This window comes from Nelusetta ayraudi, unplaced genomic scaffold, assembly GCF_046127955.1.
Source record: "Nelusetta ayraudi isolate G7.1 ecotype Tasmania unplaced genomic scaffold, CSIRO-AGI_Nayr_v1 ptg000094l, whole genome shotgun sequence".
Classification (NCBI taxonomy): Eukaryota; Metazoa; Chordata; class Actinopteri; order Tetraodontiformes; family Monacanthidae; genus Nelusetta; species Nelusetta ayraudi.
In genome coordinates this window covers 2,008,724-2,025,329 of record NW_027466144.1, presented here as the reverse complement: position 1 = coordinate 2,025,329, position 16,606 = coordinate 2,008,724, and the positions used below count along the sequence as shown (strand labels likewise).

At 50.1% G+C, this 16,606-nt stretch overlaps 1 protein-coding gene across 2 annotated transcripts in view; it reads right to left on the bottom strand.

Annotated features, from left to right (window-relative positions):
* pou6f2 (POU class 6 homeobox 2) overlaps positions 1–16,606 on the bottom strand; it is a 64,017-nt gene that overhangs the window by 15,766 nt on the left and 31,645 nt on the right. For both annotated transcript variants that reach the window (XM_076047435.1, XM_076047437.1), the window contains exon 7: positions 10,741–11,069. In XM_076047435.1, coding sequence (XP_075903550.1) covers positions 10,741–11,069 — 329 coding nt within the window. The remainder of the gene's footprint in view (positions 1–10,740; positions 11,070–16,606) is intronic.

The window sequence follows — 16,606 nt, the reverse complement described above, 5'->3', positions numbered from 1 at the left end:
ATATTCCGTCTCCTCCTCCGTCCAAACATAACGCCAGTGTGGTCCATCATTCAGCTCCCAGAGGGCGGTACTGGGAGGCCGGTTGGGAGACTGCATGGAAGCCAGAGGAAGAAGCAGCGAGAACTGGAGTTTGGCTGAGGATAAATGGGCATTTTAACACTCTAAGTGCTGCTTCTGGCCCCGGGGCTCCCCACAGGCCGGAGCCGAGCCTCTGCACCTGCAGCAATGGCACAACAGCGTTCTGCTCTAACAATAGAGCCGACTGGTGGCCCATGCATCACTGTTGCCTCAGCGCCTTCACTGTGCACGGGGCAGAAGTTCTTTCTTTCTTCTTCTTCTTTTAAAAAAAACAAAGAAAAAAGAAAAAGAAAATCCGCCCCCCCTCCTTGCGTCACACGGTCAGGTTCAAAAGGGAAGGGCCTTAAAATAATCTTAGCTCTTGCCGTAATGGACTCATCCAGCGCTGGCCGTGGTGGAAAGGGCTCTTTGCATTGGGGAAGAGGTTGCCACACTGGGGAGATTACCCTTATAAATCAAACTAACTACTTATTAGCCGGCTGAAAATGCACCGCTGATTTGGTTGTCGTGCAGCAGAGCAAAGTCTTATTAGGTTGAGCGAGTAGATCAAAGAGCAGGGGGAGATAGGAGGAATAATAGAAACGCTGGTCGGGGGAGCATGTTGCCCCGTTTGTTCCCTGCTGCCTGTTCCAGCTCGGCAACATAGTGAAAAATAAAAAGCCACTGGAATTAAAAGTTAAGTTTAATGTGTTGCGATGCAAAATGCGGCGAGCTGTGAGGAGATATTGCAGGCTGCGGTGCTCTGCAGGGGATTCTGCTTTGGTTCATGTAGGGATCATTCAGTTGCCATTTATCTTTTATCAGGGCCCACAACCATATATTATTACACTTTCTGAAATCAAATGATGAAAAAATGCCACCGGGCGATCAATACTTTTTCATTGACAGTAAAGGTTAAGCACATTAAGAATGACACCGCATTTGTCTTATGAAATCATATTTCATGTTGGTGGCCTCAAATTGGCCGTGATTGATATTGCCTCCGCCCGCCCCCCTCCTGAAAGTCATCCAGTTTTTCCTCGATAATCGCAGGATTGTCTTTTATCGGTCGCACGCTCGTCCTTCGCACCAGCCTCACGTCTCCGAACATTAGAAAAGGCGGATTTTTAGCTCGCGGGACATCAGGACATTGCCATTTTCTAGTTGGGCAAATTTTACACAGCATTTATCCAAAAGAATTTGGCATTTTGTGGGGTAACGTTGAGATTTTAAACGTCTCAAGCATGTAGGATTCAAGTTATTAAATGTGGCGTGTGAGTCTGCAAGACAATTTTCCATTAAAAAAAAATAGCATTAAAAGTCAGAAGTGATGTTCTCTCCAAGTATAAAGTTTAAGCTGGTGCTTGTGTGTTTTTCTTTGCATTGCGCACAAATCTTGACATACAGCCTTGACATACAGAGAGAAAGACACATCAGACTATTTTACTCTGTTTAAATCAGTAATAGTTTATACGTCTTTATGCCGCATTAACTCCTGGATAAATATTGTGGGTAAAAACCAGTGAAAGAGGGTAAAGATCAATAAAGACGACCGGCTAAGCTGAGCGACGGGCCATCAGAGAAGCTTTAGGAGTTATTCCAACGACGATCATTGTGTTCTCCTTCAATGATAGGCCTATAGCCACAATTCCGGCAGAATCTCAGTGGAGAAGAGGGCAGGTTTTATTGCTGCATGTATGTATTGGTTTGAAAGGAGAGGCCCCCGGAATGAGAGGAGACGCCGCCGCCTTGCTCGACACCTAAACAGGTGATTTTCCGCCACGGTGACTCCTCTCAACACCTCGGCGGGAGGCACAAAATGACAGAGCCGGCCCGGCGTTTGGACTGATTGCATGTGTTGCCGGAGATAAACAGCGAGCGAGCTCACAGCGTCGCGGAAAAAAACGCGCACAGTGTTGGCCACTGCGACGCACTCTGGCGAAGCCGAGGATGCAGAGATAAGGAGTAAATGTAAATAAAAGGGAGGTCGGCGAAATATGAGAAAACCATCTCTGCCAGATCACATGACATCATCTTGTCGCCTTTTGGCCTGCGGAGCCAAGGCGACTTTCTGCTTCATTACAGCAGGAAAGCAGCAGGGCGACGCGGGGGATCGGCTCACAAACCAAGTCAACACATCTGAGGACGGGAGGAAAAAAAAAAAGGTCGCAAATTGTTAAAAATACACACACAAACACACACACACACACACACACACACACACTGTAAATGGGAGGAAATCTAAAGTCTGCCGTTTGGCCATGAGGGTCACCTGGTGCAGCAACCCGTGTAATCTTAAAAAATAGAAGCGGGGGAAAAAAACGTGTCCTCGCACAAGCGTGGAGAGACTTCAGGAGCCCAAAATTGTCTGACACAAAACTAACAGGAGATTATTCTTGGTTTTTTGCCCTTTTCATGTGTGCTCATTGGAAACTTAATTGCTTTCCCCCCCTCCCACTGTGGACTTGGAAAATAGAAAAAATAAAAAAAGGAGCAACACAGAGCTGTTTATACACCAGTAGGTGGCAAAGTTTGTTGCCGAGTGTGTAAAGAATCTTCTCTGCCGATCGATGATTCCCCGAAATAAAGCTTAACAATATATTTGCGGTTATTCAAAGAGAATAAAAGACATTAGATAATTATTTGCCAGTGGCCAGTAATTTGAAAGCAGAACAAGATGGTCTGTTATTTCTGATAAAGGATTTAACGCAAAAATCTAGATTTTGCTCAGTTAAGGGAACACGGAACAGGCTCACGACCGTCCGCATTCTATGATGCACACCAGTAAGTGTGAATATTGTTTCTGACAAAGGACACAGAAAAGTCCTTTTGTGGAACAACATGGGAGCCTCCGTCACTCTTTCACACACACCTCCGTCTTCTCCTGCTCTTTTCTGCCACTCTGGAGTGAAAGTAATCAGCTGTGACATGAGAAAACACGTTCTCTGTCTGTCAGTCCTCTGCTGACTCCCCTCCTCCGCCTCCCCCCTTCTCCCACACCAAACTCAGCGCCTTCCCACCCCCCCAACTCCCTCCCCCACCCATATCCGCCGCGCTTATAAACATCAAAATGCCATTAGGCCCTCCAAAACACCTCCGGTCCCTCGGCTGGACGGGCCTTCGCCCAGTGGCCCTGCACTCTGAAGCTCTCCAGGCCATCGACTTTCTCTCAACCCGCCGGGGATTTTTTTCTTTGTCGCCGCGGCCTTTGTAAGAAAGAAAATATATTTATATATCTGTAAAAGAGTCCTCCTCAGTCTCTCAGAAAAACACTGGGGATGCGAAGGATGGATTAGAACAAGACAGAGCTGAGATAACGTCCTGGTCCGGACAATCAGGACCGGGGGATGGGTCGGTGGGTGCTGAGGGGTGTGGCAGCTAAATGGGGTGATGTCATACGAAGCGGCGGCGTGACAGCTAGTTAAACCGCGAAAGCGTTCGGGGCGGCTGATCAAATAAAAAGGCATTAGCGGCAGGAAATGGACGTGGCGGGCGGCCGCGTCTAATGAGGCGAAATGCAAATGAAGCGGCGGAGAGAGTGGCCAAAACGCTCCGACTCACTATAAAGACGTGATGGAGTGGCGGACAGTGGCCGTCAATCTCCCCGCTCATTACCTCCGTGTGAAATTAACAGCGGCTTCAATCACTACATGGGAATCCGGCCGCAGACCATTTGTTGATAATTGTGCGGCGCCAAGGTTCAGATCGGGTTCTCGGCCATCAATCACTTCTGGCCCGCTATATATTTCCCTCTGGTAAGAGACATCCATATATATGGAAAAAAAAAAAAAGAATCAAAGTTAAACTACATTTTCCATGACGCTATTATTATTTTCCTGATCTATAATATTTTGCCGTTTCACGACATGTGAAATTTTTGAAAAATTCCTGGCGACGCTGATTAGCAAGGCAAAGCGCTGACCGCCGCTATTGCGGCATCGCGCTCGGGATGAAAGTCACAGCAGCGTTAAAGCCCCTGCTGCGGTAAATCTGCCGCAAACCTGGCCGAGCTTTGCTGCTGCTGCTGCTGCTGCGGTGGCGAGAAAACGAGCCGGGAGAGTCGGATAATTGAAGGAATCGTCGTCCCCAATGTTCGGTTACGTCATCCAAAACGCCCCCCCGCCCCCGGTCGTTTTGTTTGGACGGCGCCGTGCAATAAGAACAACATCGCTCGGCTTTGACGGGATGTTTTCCGTTGCGCCAGACGACTCCCCATCCGTTTTCATTAGGTGGTGGTGGTGGTGGTGGTGGGGGGATCGCGGGGACGCCGCCTCTCCTCACTTCGCTGTTGTTTGACATATAAATATACCATTTGAGCGACTTTAATATCCTCCTAATCAATGTCCGGTGATCTTTTGATGTCCTCGATTCAATATAGGAAGGGTCAACCGTGCCGCAGCTTTATAAACACAATAAAGGTAAATGATTACTCTCCGCCGCCGTGTCCAAAAATACGGCCGGTAATGAAGAGAAATGGTGGAGTTTGAGCGGGAGGCCTGTCATGTGTCATTGGCCAACTCCGAGACCTAAGATTAATCACGGCAGAGGGGCTCTGTGGCTAAGATGTGGTCACCCTTGATCAATAAATCTGCTCCCCTCCCCTCCCCTCTACTCCTCCCCCACCTACGTTCTCTCTCTCTCTCTCTCTCTCTCTCTCTCTCTCCGAGTCCCAAATACAAGTAAAACCGCCGGATGGAGTTAAAATCAACCTAAGTGGCGAAGACCAATTGTTGACATTTACCGCCATATTTGTATTGATTGCTTAAGTTTGGGGTTTTTTTGGAGGGGTTTGCAGCTCTCCTCTTCCTCGCTGGACTTTCTGCTGTCAGTTGCACGTTTGCAATATTAAGGCCAAAATTTAAAATGAAAGAAATAATAAAAAAGAAAATGTAAACAGAAACATGACACCCCTCATTAATGAGACACGAGTACAAAATGGTCAAAGTGGCTTCAATTCACAGAGTCGACGATGAACTTCAAACACCAAAAATCCAGCCTCCACCATTCGGCCATGAGAACGAGAAGCGATGATTCTCCCTCTTTTTTCCCCCTCTCTAAAATTCTAGCGGGACCACAAATGGGACTTTTGACTCTGTCCAAAGAGGAGGGCATAATGCAATAACGCTGCATTAGGGAGGCTCTTTTTTCTCTTACAGTGTGGCGGCAGCAGAGCTAGGCGGCTGTACTCCTCGTGTGAACTCGGTGCTCTGTTTGCGGTCACTAATGGGCATCAGAAATTACAGGCAGCGGAATCGCGCCCCGCGGGGGGGACTGGCCTCCTCAGCGGAGCGGAGCACTTAGACAGTGTCTGGAAGCCTGAGGAGGAAGGGGAGGGTGGGTGGGTGGGTGGAGGGGTGGAGGGGTTGGATGGAACTCAATGTCAAAGCCTTCCCTCATAATTAAAGAAACCCTATTCCTTATCCACTGTTAGGTGAGCCCTGGCCCCGGCCGCTCCGTCTGTGAAGGCTCCCCTGTGGGCGTCTAATGCCGCCTTGCTCCCGACGTGCACGTGGGCCGATCGGGGAGCCGCTGCCTTTCTTGCAAGGTGCCTCGACTGCAAGACCCCGCTGCCCACCAGCAGAGTTCCAAGGCCAGGTTTGGAGGAGCCACGCGGGCGGACCACCGCAGAAAAGCGACAGAAATATCAAACTCGGCTCGGTCATAAACCTCCAATACGACCCAGAGTGGAGAGCAGGCTGCAGGAGTTGCAGAGAAAAAGTCTCCTCAATTTTTTGTGTGTGTGAAGATGCCTCGGAAATATGATAAATTGGGAGTTCATCCTTCTTTCTAAATTCAGGGCCCGTCCCCGGTCCTTAAGTCTGTAGATCCCCCTCCCCGCCTAATCCCTCATTTGAAGTAAATAAAAGTAGTAGAGCTGTCATGGTCAGGTTGTTTTCCTCATCTAGCTCCCATGCTTTATAATTATTCATATGAAATGTGCTTCTGTTGATGGGCAACAGTCTTATTTTCTGCTTCAGTCAACAGTGCACATTTGTATTTCCAAATTGCGCGCGCGGCTGTTATGTAAGGCAATTTTCTGCCTTCTTAAGAGCCAGATCTGCCGCGCATTAATAAGACGTTGTGCTGAGCTGCCGGGGAGCCGCGGGCCCGTTCACCCTTTGGCGGCCCGAGAGCCACGCGCCCTGGGTGCTAATTCACCTGGTAGCAAGGGAACGCTGGCGCGTGGCGATTATTCATCAGAGCAATGCAGTTCTCAGATCCCAGATGCCTGATGGACGAACACCTGCTGTTTGTTCGCATTTAGAATGATAAAGTTGATGCAGCGTTCATTTGATCAAGGCCTCAGGAAGACACCCTCCCTCCCGCACCCTCCGTCTCTCTCAGTGGCCATAATTGGCAATTTCTGCAAGAATTCAGTCTTAATTGTAGGCCTACTTGTGAATTCAGAGTGAAAAATAACCTGGATTGAGTTATGACACATAAAGCAGATGAGGGCTTCCAGCCTCCACTCGAGCGCCGCCCGTTTCATCGACGCGGCAGAGTGCCACGTTTAAGCGTGTCATTCTAATTTTGATTTAACGCCCCGTGGAACGGCGGCCGCTCGTTTCGCTAAATTGAATAGATGTGGGCCTGATCTGGAAAATCAATCAATCGATGGACTGAGGCTCATTTCATACACATGTTCATATAATGGGAAAGAAAAAAGAAGGCGTTTGGAGCAAATTGGACAGCGGTTGGAAAGAAGAATTGGAAAGAAGTGCGCAGCGGCGGAAGGAGGCCTCAGCTGGAGACGCAAGCAGAGGCAGAGGCAGAGGCAGAGGTGGGCTCAGGACTGGAGGTTGGATTGTGGGAGTGAATGGGAGTGAAAGGGAGGTGGGTGGGAGGGAGGGAGGATGACGAGGGGAAGCGGAGGGCGCGGACAGCCGCGGCCTCAGAAAAGGCCGCTGCGGCTGGCGGCCGCTGACCTTGGCGACGACGGCTTTTCACCAGAGGCTTCTAATGAAGGCTGATTGCCGGGGCAGAGTGAGGGAGCCACAGAGAGACACAGAGAGGGGAGAAGAGAGACAGAGAGAGAGAGAGAGAGAGAGAAGGGGGGAGAAAAGGATAGAGGAGCGGTTCAGGTAATTGCAGCACTTGTGGGTCTGAGGCCCTGCGGTCCTGTGATGTCGGGGTTGCGACGCTGGAAGGAGGAGGAGGAGGAGGAGAAGAAGAACAAGAAGAAGAAGAAGAGAGATGTCGGTGGACGCTTTGGTGGTAAATTGTGGAGCGCGAGGACGGGAGAGAGAGCAGAGGGCCCCCGGGGCTGTAATTACCCCTGTGAGTGTGCGGGATGGAGAGTGGACGGTGCCCAGTGTGAGGCTCTGACAGCGATCATGGAGATGACCGCGGCGGCCAGCCGATGCAGACACACAACAAAGACAGACGGACGGACGGAGGGACGGAGAGAGTCTCGGTGGCCGGAGGAGGACGGGGAGCCTCCATCTCCGTCAGGGAGCGTCCAAACAAACAAACAAAAAAAAGAAAAAACAACAGGGCAGCCGGACCCTGACCAAGGTTGGAGGCGAGGCGCAGTGTGCTGGCGACAAAGAGGAAATTGTTTGTCGGAAGCGCAGACGTTAAGGTGACGCAATCGGGCAGATTTGGCTAAAAACGAGAGGAAAAAAAATCGACTGGAGCGGAGGCACAGAGGGCCAACGTGCAGGAGCTCCACTGGATGGCGCAGCTGGGTCAGGAGGACCCGAGCCATACCAAGTGGAGGAGAGAGAGAGAGGGTGAGAGAGAGAGAGAGAGAGAGAGAGAGAGAGAGAGAGAGAGAGGGGAGTTGATGGGCTGGCCTAAGCTTCCCCGCTGCCACGGATCAGTATGTGCTGCTGCTCCTCTCGCTGGCTGGGGCTGATGTAACTCACTGGAGTGGCAAATTACACCAGACCTACAGCTGTACCCCGACATTATGATTAATTTGATCAGTAATTTCTCCTGTTTTTCATTTTAATCGCCGGGACCATTCTGCTGTGGCAGGTCTTTCAGATCTAATTAAGATCAATTCTGGTGTAACCGACTTGGCGAGCGCCACCTCCCCCCCGACCTCTCGTCAAATCCCCGAGCTCCCCGGGCGTGGAGAAAACCCACGGCTCTAATCAATCAACTCCCAGCGAAATCCAGCATGCTCCCGCAATCAGCCCATTAACACACTTAAGCAAATTTTATAATCTCCTGCGTCTATTTGTCATCGCCGTGGCGGCTCGTCCGGGCAGCCAATATCAACATCTTACTGTAGCCCGCATGCCAGGGGGAAGGGTGGGAGAGAGTAGAGGGGGAGGAGGTGGTGGTAGAAAAAAAAGTGGTAAATTCTTACTTCATTTAACCACATTAGCCGCAGTAATCTGGGTTTGAGCCGCGGACTCGAGGGGACGCCGTCTGTTGTGGTGCGATTCGTATTCTAATAGGGCTCTTAATGAGCCAATTAATGCATTTTGTCTCTCAAATTGGAAAAGACCGAGCACTAAAAACACCAGGGATGTAATGAATGCTGAGGATTTCCTCACTTATTGGCTCGCGGAGAGAATTTTGCACGCGTCCCGTGAGAGGGGAATTACAATGGCGCATTAATTGGAACATAATGAGTGTTTGTGTCTCGCCGCTGTTTTTTTTCTTATATTTTTTTGCCAAGTAGCGAAACGGCTGGGTGAGTCGGCCGCCTCCGAATAATGACGGCAGGAAATAGGGGGCGTTATCTGCACAATGCTGATTGTATTATGCCAATTGTAACGCAAAGTTAGCACACAGAACGCTTCCCCTGGGAGAAGTGACACACCTTCCTCCTCCTCCTCCTCCTCCTCCTCCTCCTCCTGGTCTCAGCTCAGGGAGCCCACCCAAATTAAAAACTTGCGGCAATTAGCCAGCAAGTTGCTCAGCGATTCCGGCACGCGGCGGAGGTGAAAAAGAAAAAAAGAAAAATCCAATCACCGAACCGGGCAGCGGAGGAGGGCGGAGCCGCTGTTCAAATCCTATTGAAGCCCGCAGAGGTGCTGAGGCTGCGGCCTGTCCTTGGGCGAGCACCTTGCTGGGTGACACACTCACCAGCGCTGACCCACACAGTCTAAACCTTTTAGGGCCGTTCCACCACCACTCTCTGTCCTGGCTCTCACTCTCTCTCTCTCTCACACACACACACACACACACACACACACACACACACACACACACACACACACACACACACACATACACACACAAACACACACACACACACACACACACACTCATCCAAACACATAATCCCATTTGATGAGGCAATATCCTAATGATACTGATGTGGACCTTTTTTTTCCCTCCCCCCCCTCTTCAAAGGACCGTCCTCACTCTTCATAATCAGCCTCGCTGCCTCTCCCAGAGGAAGGCCGTCTATATAGAGGAGAAGCTCTCATTCACTCTGCAGGCTGAGTATAAAATAACCCTCAATAGATTGGTGTGAATACGCACTCATAGGGAGGACACGAACGCTGCTCAGCATTTATTTTTTTAAATAAGGATGTAACCTTATTGTCAATTTCTCCATCAAAAGCAGGACAAGGACATGCGATGGCTTCAAGTGTGAGGTGTGCAGGGACAGGGGGGGAAAAAGTGTAGTTTTTGACTACAGTTGCCATCGGCCCATGCACACCATTGTGTGTGGAAGCATTTTGGTGGGGACAACTGAGGATGAAGGAAAGGTGAAAGCTATGCAAAACAAAAGATACACACAGGCACCTGCAGGATAATAACTATTGCACGGTGATAGTAGCGTGTTGTTTGATGGAAGGTTCACTGTGAAGTGTTGACAGCACTTTTTATTAAGGAAATCTTGTGGAAAACATTTTGCCCAATCTGAGCGTGACATTTTGACATGGCCACTTCACAACACGTGGCCAGTGTTTACGCCAACTCATGCCCAGTAAATCTGCTGGGGTTTTTTTTTTTTTTTTTTTTTTTGGTCATTGTGTCCAGACAGACATTGTGGACTAGACTGCACAGTGTTTTGGCGCACGTGCACACGCTGCTAGCCTTTTGGAGCCCATTAAAATCCAGAGGCTGTTTTTCCTGCTGAGTCTCACTAGGCCGTGACAGGGCCTGAGAGGGCTGGAGGGGCGGGAAACAAATAGCCCAACTCATCCTGGCCATAAAGAAGGTTGCGCCACAACCCAATAAGGGCCTGACGCTGATGAATGTGACCAGGGACAGCAAGGCGACCCTGGCCAGTCTCCACCAGAAATGAAACCGCAGGGATATAAAATAGGTTATTATCGTCGCACAGTGACAAGCAGACGGACAGAAGGCCTGAGATGGATGGATGGACAAAGTGACTAAAAAGGAGGTTGAGCAGGAAGAGAAGCCAAGATTGAGGGGCTGATTACAGGGCCAAAGCCTAAAGGTAAGATAACCTCTGCATCCTCCTCAAAGCCGCTGCACGATGTGAGTGATGCTTCCTGCCTGGCCTGGCCGGCTCTGAGTTAATGCATGTTAGCAGGAAAGAGGAGCTCATCCAAATCGCTCTGAATGCAGAAATGAGCCGTCAGCGTCCACCTGAAGACACGACCGTCGTCTGCAAGCGAGCTGAATTTGGATTGAATGAATTTAGAATATTTGATGGGATGTAGACCGAGTTGCACAGACAGTCGCAGGTTTTCAAGAAGCACATATTTGGAGTTAGCAGTGCTGAGCATGATGCAGGTGCAGACTTACCGGCAGAGGCATGGGCGGGGTGACGGGCGAAGGGAGGCTGCGGGCCGGCGACTGGTTGGGACGATGCAGCGGCGAGAGCGGCGGATGGCCGGAGGCGGACGAGCAGGCGGATCCCGGCGAGGGGACCGAGGTCTGCTGCTGGCTGGGCGGAGTCATGTGATGCTGGGAGGACAGCTGGTTCTGGCTGTGGGAGTGAGTCTGTTGCTGCTGCTGCTGATGTTGTTGCTGCTGCTGCTGCTGCTGCTGCTGCTGCTGTTGATGGTGGTGGTGCTGCTGCATCTGCTGGAGCTGCTGCAGGTGTTGGAGCTGGGAGTTCAGTGATGAGGTAGCTGTTGATGAAAGGACAGCGAGCTGTTGGAGACTCTCTCTGCAATTTCTAAACCCCCGGACGGGGGAAATGCCCACACCTTTGCCACGAGTCCACACACATTCAGAGAGGTGTGGGAATGCGTATCGGCCCAATGCTGAGACACATGCAAATAGCACGGAGCCACAACAACGTCCCCGAGGGACTTTGGATGCCGTGGAAAAGCGAGCGAATTTAATTTCGCTGGTGGGGAACAAAGCTATCAGGCCCCGGCTGATATAATTGCTCTCTCTGGAGCCAAAAGTTTCATTGTCACTTGGAGGATGTCAGAATCTTTGGCTCGATAGCCAGAGCTCGCAGCAAAAGAGAGACATCAATCTTTATGGGAAGACTTCAGAAACAAAGCCATTAACTAATTGGATCCAATAAGTGGGGGAACGAGATCGGAAGCTTAATTTCTACATCATAATTATGCCGTAAAAAGAAAAAAAGAAAAAAAAAAGCCAAGGCTAAGAGAGGTTTTAGCCACGTGTGGACGAATATGAATCGGCCCAAATTAATCTCACAGTGATAATTGTTTGAATTACATCTAAATATTAAATTGGTTGATTTGATGTTTAGTCTCAAATAAAACAAAGAACACAGGCTAATACACAACTTGTGTTACACACTGGAGCGTCTTGATGTGAAACACAGCAGCTTCATACAGATATGATTCTTTTCTTTTATGTACCAGAGCTTGCATTCAGAAATCTCCTGTTAGTCTTACAGTAAACCAGACCTGACACAGAAAACCTTCCCCAGTCTGAGTGCCGCTTGCGCCCTTTAAAGCAAGGCTGCGTTAACCAGCGGATGAATAAGTGGCCTTGGAAAGATCCACTGGGGTTTATGCACAAGTGGAAAAAAGGGGACGCGAGTGACCTGATGTGTGGGCTGGCGTCTGATAGGCCGCTTGCCCACAGAGAGCCCAGGTCTGCACTTGACATGTGTTATGACTGAAGAAATTAGCATCTGTGAGAAACACAAAGAAGCAAAAGAAAAGCAAAAGAATGCACAAGTGTGCACATGCATGATGAAAGACGCCAGGCCATAATAGCAACATTGCTATTGAAAAAAAATAAAAAAAATAGATGGCCTAAAACACAAAAGAGCAAATAACAAATGCTTGGTTAAAGGGGCCGACGTCGACTGATCAGCCCGCCGAACAATTGTGAACAGAGGCGCAGACAAGCTTGTATACATACAGAATCAATGCACTTAAATAATTGAAGGGATGGTTGCTTCATGAAAGATGAATAAAACATTGGCGCAGACAAGTCTTTGATTAGCGCCGGTCACTGGCACTGCAGGACAGGCACAGATGAACATTTGATGAAGACCAGATCATCATCCTCATTCCTCCTCCTGCAGTCGCCCCGGCCACAGGCAGCCAGTAAACAGTGCACTTTTTGCATTTCTTCAGCCTTCTGACACGTTGACACCTCTCTCGCACCCCCCCCCCGGCCTCCCTCCTCGACCATGAATTATGTATCGGCGTGTGCGAACGGCGAGGCTCGTCTGGCCACAGAAACAGGACCGCCTCTTTTCCATCGCAACTTCACAAACGACAAAATGTTGAGCCCTACTTAAGGACGGAGAGGGGTGGGGTGGGGGGGGGGAAGAAGGGGTGAACAAAGCCGGAGAAAACAAAAGTAGGGGGTGGGGGGGCGGGGAGGAGTGGAGAGACATGAAATGAGATTTCTGTCAGAAAATTATTGAAACCAGGCCGAAGATCAAAGACGATTGGAGAATTTCCTCCAGCGCCGACCATTACGCCGCAGAACAAGAGGTACAACGCACACGCACGCACATGCACGCACACACACAAACATAAAAAGACATGAGGCAAAAAGAAAACAAATACAGAGGGAATATGGAAGAAGCCCCATGTGGCCTTATTATAAGGGCTACACCGCAGGTACTATATTCTTTAACGGCGGCGCTTTATAAATTCTGTCATCTTGTTAAGACTGTCAGGACCGCTGACCCCCCCCCTGCCCCCCACCCCCCCGCCCCGCCCCCCAACCAACCCTCCATGCCTCCATCCCCTCCCTCCCCCATGCGCAGACAGGCTCCTTCTTTTAGCCTCCGCCGCCAGATTGCTCCGCTCGAGCACATAATCCAAACGGCTTGTCTCAGTTAATTGTTTGCGCTCTTCTTCCTCCTCCTCATCCTCCTCCTCCTCCTGCTCCTCCGCCGGCAGGGCCGAAGACGAGGGGCGGCGGGCTTCACTCGTGACGGCGAGGGTGCCGAGAGGGCGCCGGGGAGCCAATAGCGCTTCGTTAAATCTCTCCAGGCGCCTCTTTGTTTTACGTCTCGCCTTCCGAGTTGCGCCGAGGAGGGAAAAAACAACAACAACTCCTGCTAACGCCTCTCTGAGTCATCAGGCCGACAGGCAGGTTGGGTGGAAGCGTGGGGGTGATAGCGGGTAGGGATGAGGGGTTTTGGACGCCATCGCCGCCTATGATAATGTTTCTAATGAGGAGAGGGTCGGGATAGCGCCGCTAAATGACCAGACGGCGGCTCCACCGAGGCATTTCGTTCCTCGGGCTCAGACAGTTCAGCAACAATCATCCGAGGGCTCCAACCTTTGCCGCTTTGAAGAACTGCCTGCCTGACACGCACCCCCTCCCCCCAAACTCTTCTTTCCCTGCTTTCTTCCTCTCGCGCCGTTATTTTAGCGGCACGGTAGGAATCAAGCGTTATCTGCGACTGTCCCAGGCCCCGGGGCTTCCGAGGGAGCGGCAGGACGAGGCAAGACTGATTGTCAGAGGTCGAAAGGCGAGGTCACGCCCGCCTCATCCCTCAGACAAAATGCTATTTTTGTTTTCCGTGCGGCGGCGGCGGTGGGTGGGTGGTGGTGGATGCTCTCATTACGAGTGATGTCTCAGTCGCCCCCTCAGCTTCCTCCTCCTCCTCCTCCCCCACCTCTTCCTCCCCTGCCTCACGGTGCAGCACTTTTTGCTCTGCGGGGCCTGAATTCGAGCGACGCTTCCTGATCTCACTCCCAAACCACCTCTGTGCACACACCAGGGTTTGTACACTGTGTCTCAGCGAGTCAGAAAAAAAACACAGACGATACTTAAACAGACAACCAAATGGTGAATATAAAAAAAACACAAAAAAAAACTAGGAGCCACTCCAGCATTGTGAAAAACTTTTATCAGATAAAACACAAACAAAATCTGTGGTCTGCACACGAAAAACACTACGTACGTATGTGTTTGAGCCTTGATGAAAGCGTCTGCGTGCGATCGTTGCTCATCATATTACAGTCCTCAGAAAAGTCCATTCAAGGCCGGCGAGAAAAATGTTTAAGAGCGAGCGAAACCTGTTATCACACACAGGCGCACAAAAAGGACTGTAAAGTTTCAGGCTCGGGCTGCACGAGTGCCGCAGCCTGTGTGTGAGTAAGGTCAAGAGAGAAGGTGTGAAAAGAATCCCACTTTCCTCAGCCGCCAAAGAGGAGGGAAACCTAGAAAAAAAACTGTGAACCTAGTTTGAAAAGAACAAAACTAAGTTTGTGAATAAAAATCAATCAGGGTTTTTTCTTTGCGCCAAGATGCTCCTCCCCACCGGGACGTGAGAGCTGCACCACTCAGTTCTGATGCGGTTTTTATCCCTAGTTTAAGAGCAGGAAAAGGCCAAATCATTGCTGCCATGAAGTCAAAACATCTTCGTCTGGAGTCATCCAGGGAGGGCTGTGAGTGAAGAGCCAATCGGAATCGCCCAACGCCAGCCTGTCACGCGTGCGATGAACCTGTCGGACAGTCGCGGCACTTTGTATTTTTAGCCTCGGCTCGGGTCCGAACGCAGCTGCCGCTCAATAACGAGGGAGGCCAGGGAGGACAAACAAGCTCCCCATTGTTGCCCGGACGCACGTTCCTGCGCCGGGAACTCCGTAAACCAGCGTCTCAGTTGGCTCCTCACTGAGCCGCGCTCATAATTACTACACGGGAGGTGAGGAGATTTAGGCGCGCCGGGACGCGGTGATTACGGAGCTGGTCAAAGGAAGGTCATTTTTACTCTGAGGGTTCGACGGGAGCACCGATGAAGTGGATAACATCAGCGTTCCTGCACTTTTATTAATCCACCGCAGAGACGGAACTGAGCCGGGGCAGCAGTGACAAGAGGGGAGGCGGGCAGGTGTGATCAATTCAAGCAAACAGACACATCACAACTCTCAGGGTAAAGACGACCTTTCATCGCCTCGTTAAAAAAGGAGAAAATAAGTGCAAAATATGTTAAAGACAAGCCAAAGCTTTCCAGGATCATTAAGCAGGCAGGTAGAAAAGTTTCATCCTGATTCCGATTCGAATGACTTGATGCAGTCCACCGCAATTAAGTTCAAGCAACTTTGTGATGTTTTCTTCACAAGGTTGTTCAACACCCCACTTCATTTTTTTTTTTTATGAACAAGTGAATCCCTACAGTTGGAAATCAAGTTAAAGGAGTGGAAAATACATTCCCGCCTTTGTGTGGCTCGAATAAACACAACCTGCGAGCGGAAACGGCAAACTGAAAAAAAGAAAACGCATTTCTGAGAGCCTCAGCGGGGCAAAGAGCGGCGCTCGCAGTACCGCTTTTCCAGAGGATCCCGCCGACTGCAAGGAAACACGGGCATTTAGGATTCGAGCTGCCTCGCACAGCCGCGGGGTCTCGGAGAGAGTAAACCACACGGCTCGCGGGGATCGGCGGATAATGCCTTCACTTCGCCATGCGAGGCGCCGCCATCAAGCTGCGTGGAGCAACTTCTCGCCGTGACGGCGGCATTTCAAAGAATCGGAGCCTCCTCGTGGAGACGCCGGCGCATTACGGGGACATCCCCCCGCCTGCTCGCTAATGTCGCCCCTCTGGTGTTCCCTTGACTGGGTTATTGATTTCCAAAGTGTGGTCCGGAGACTCCTGGGGGGGCCCTGGACGGAGAACAAGGGGGTTCCAGACAAATTGACGTTTCTGTCTGGGGCACATGCGCACTGCGACGATCGCCCTTTAATTGAATCATTTGCCAGTAAAGACAAAAACATATGAATTTATTGAGGGAAGAAAATATATGATGCTACTGTACTTGTCCGTCATTCTGTACTTAGAAAATGCAAATTAAAGAAAGATAATTCAATTAATGCAGCAAATTTTCTTTTTCATTTGCTAAACCAAAAATATATTTTAATTAAAATTGTTTATGTAAAGTGACACAAAAACATGTAAATAAAACTAGTGAAACTATACCCCCAGTCTGCAGTCAGCGGCATCTTCAGTTTACCCATTATTGGAAAACAATGTAAACAGTGTGTAACGCTGTGAAGCGCAGTGAGACATCCCTTTGCTTTTGTCCTTCAGAGACCACAAGCACCCCCTCCCCCACACACTTCCCCCCCAAACCCCTTTTCTTGAAGAATAAAGGAGCTCGTCTGCTTGGGAGAACAGACTGGGTTATTACACAGTGTTCACGGTCCCATCATGTGTCGTCAGACCAAAGCGGAGGCCGCGAGTAAAAGCCTCATGCAAAATTTATGTTCA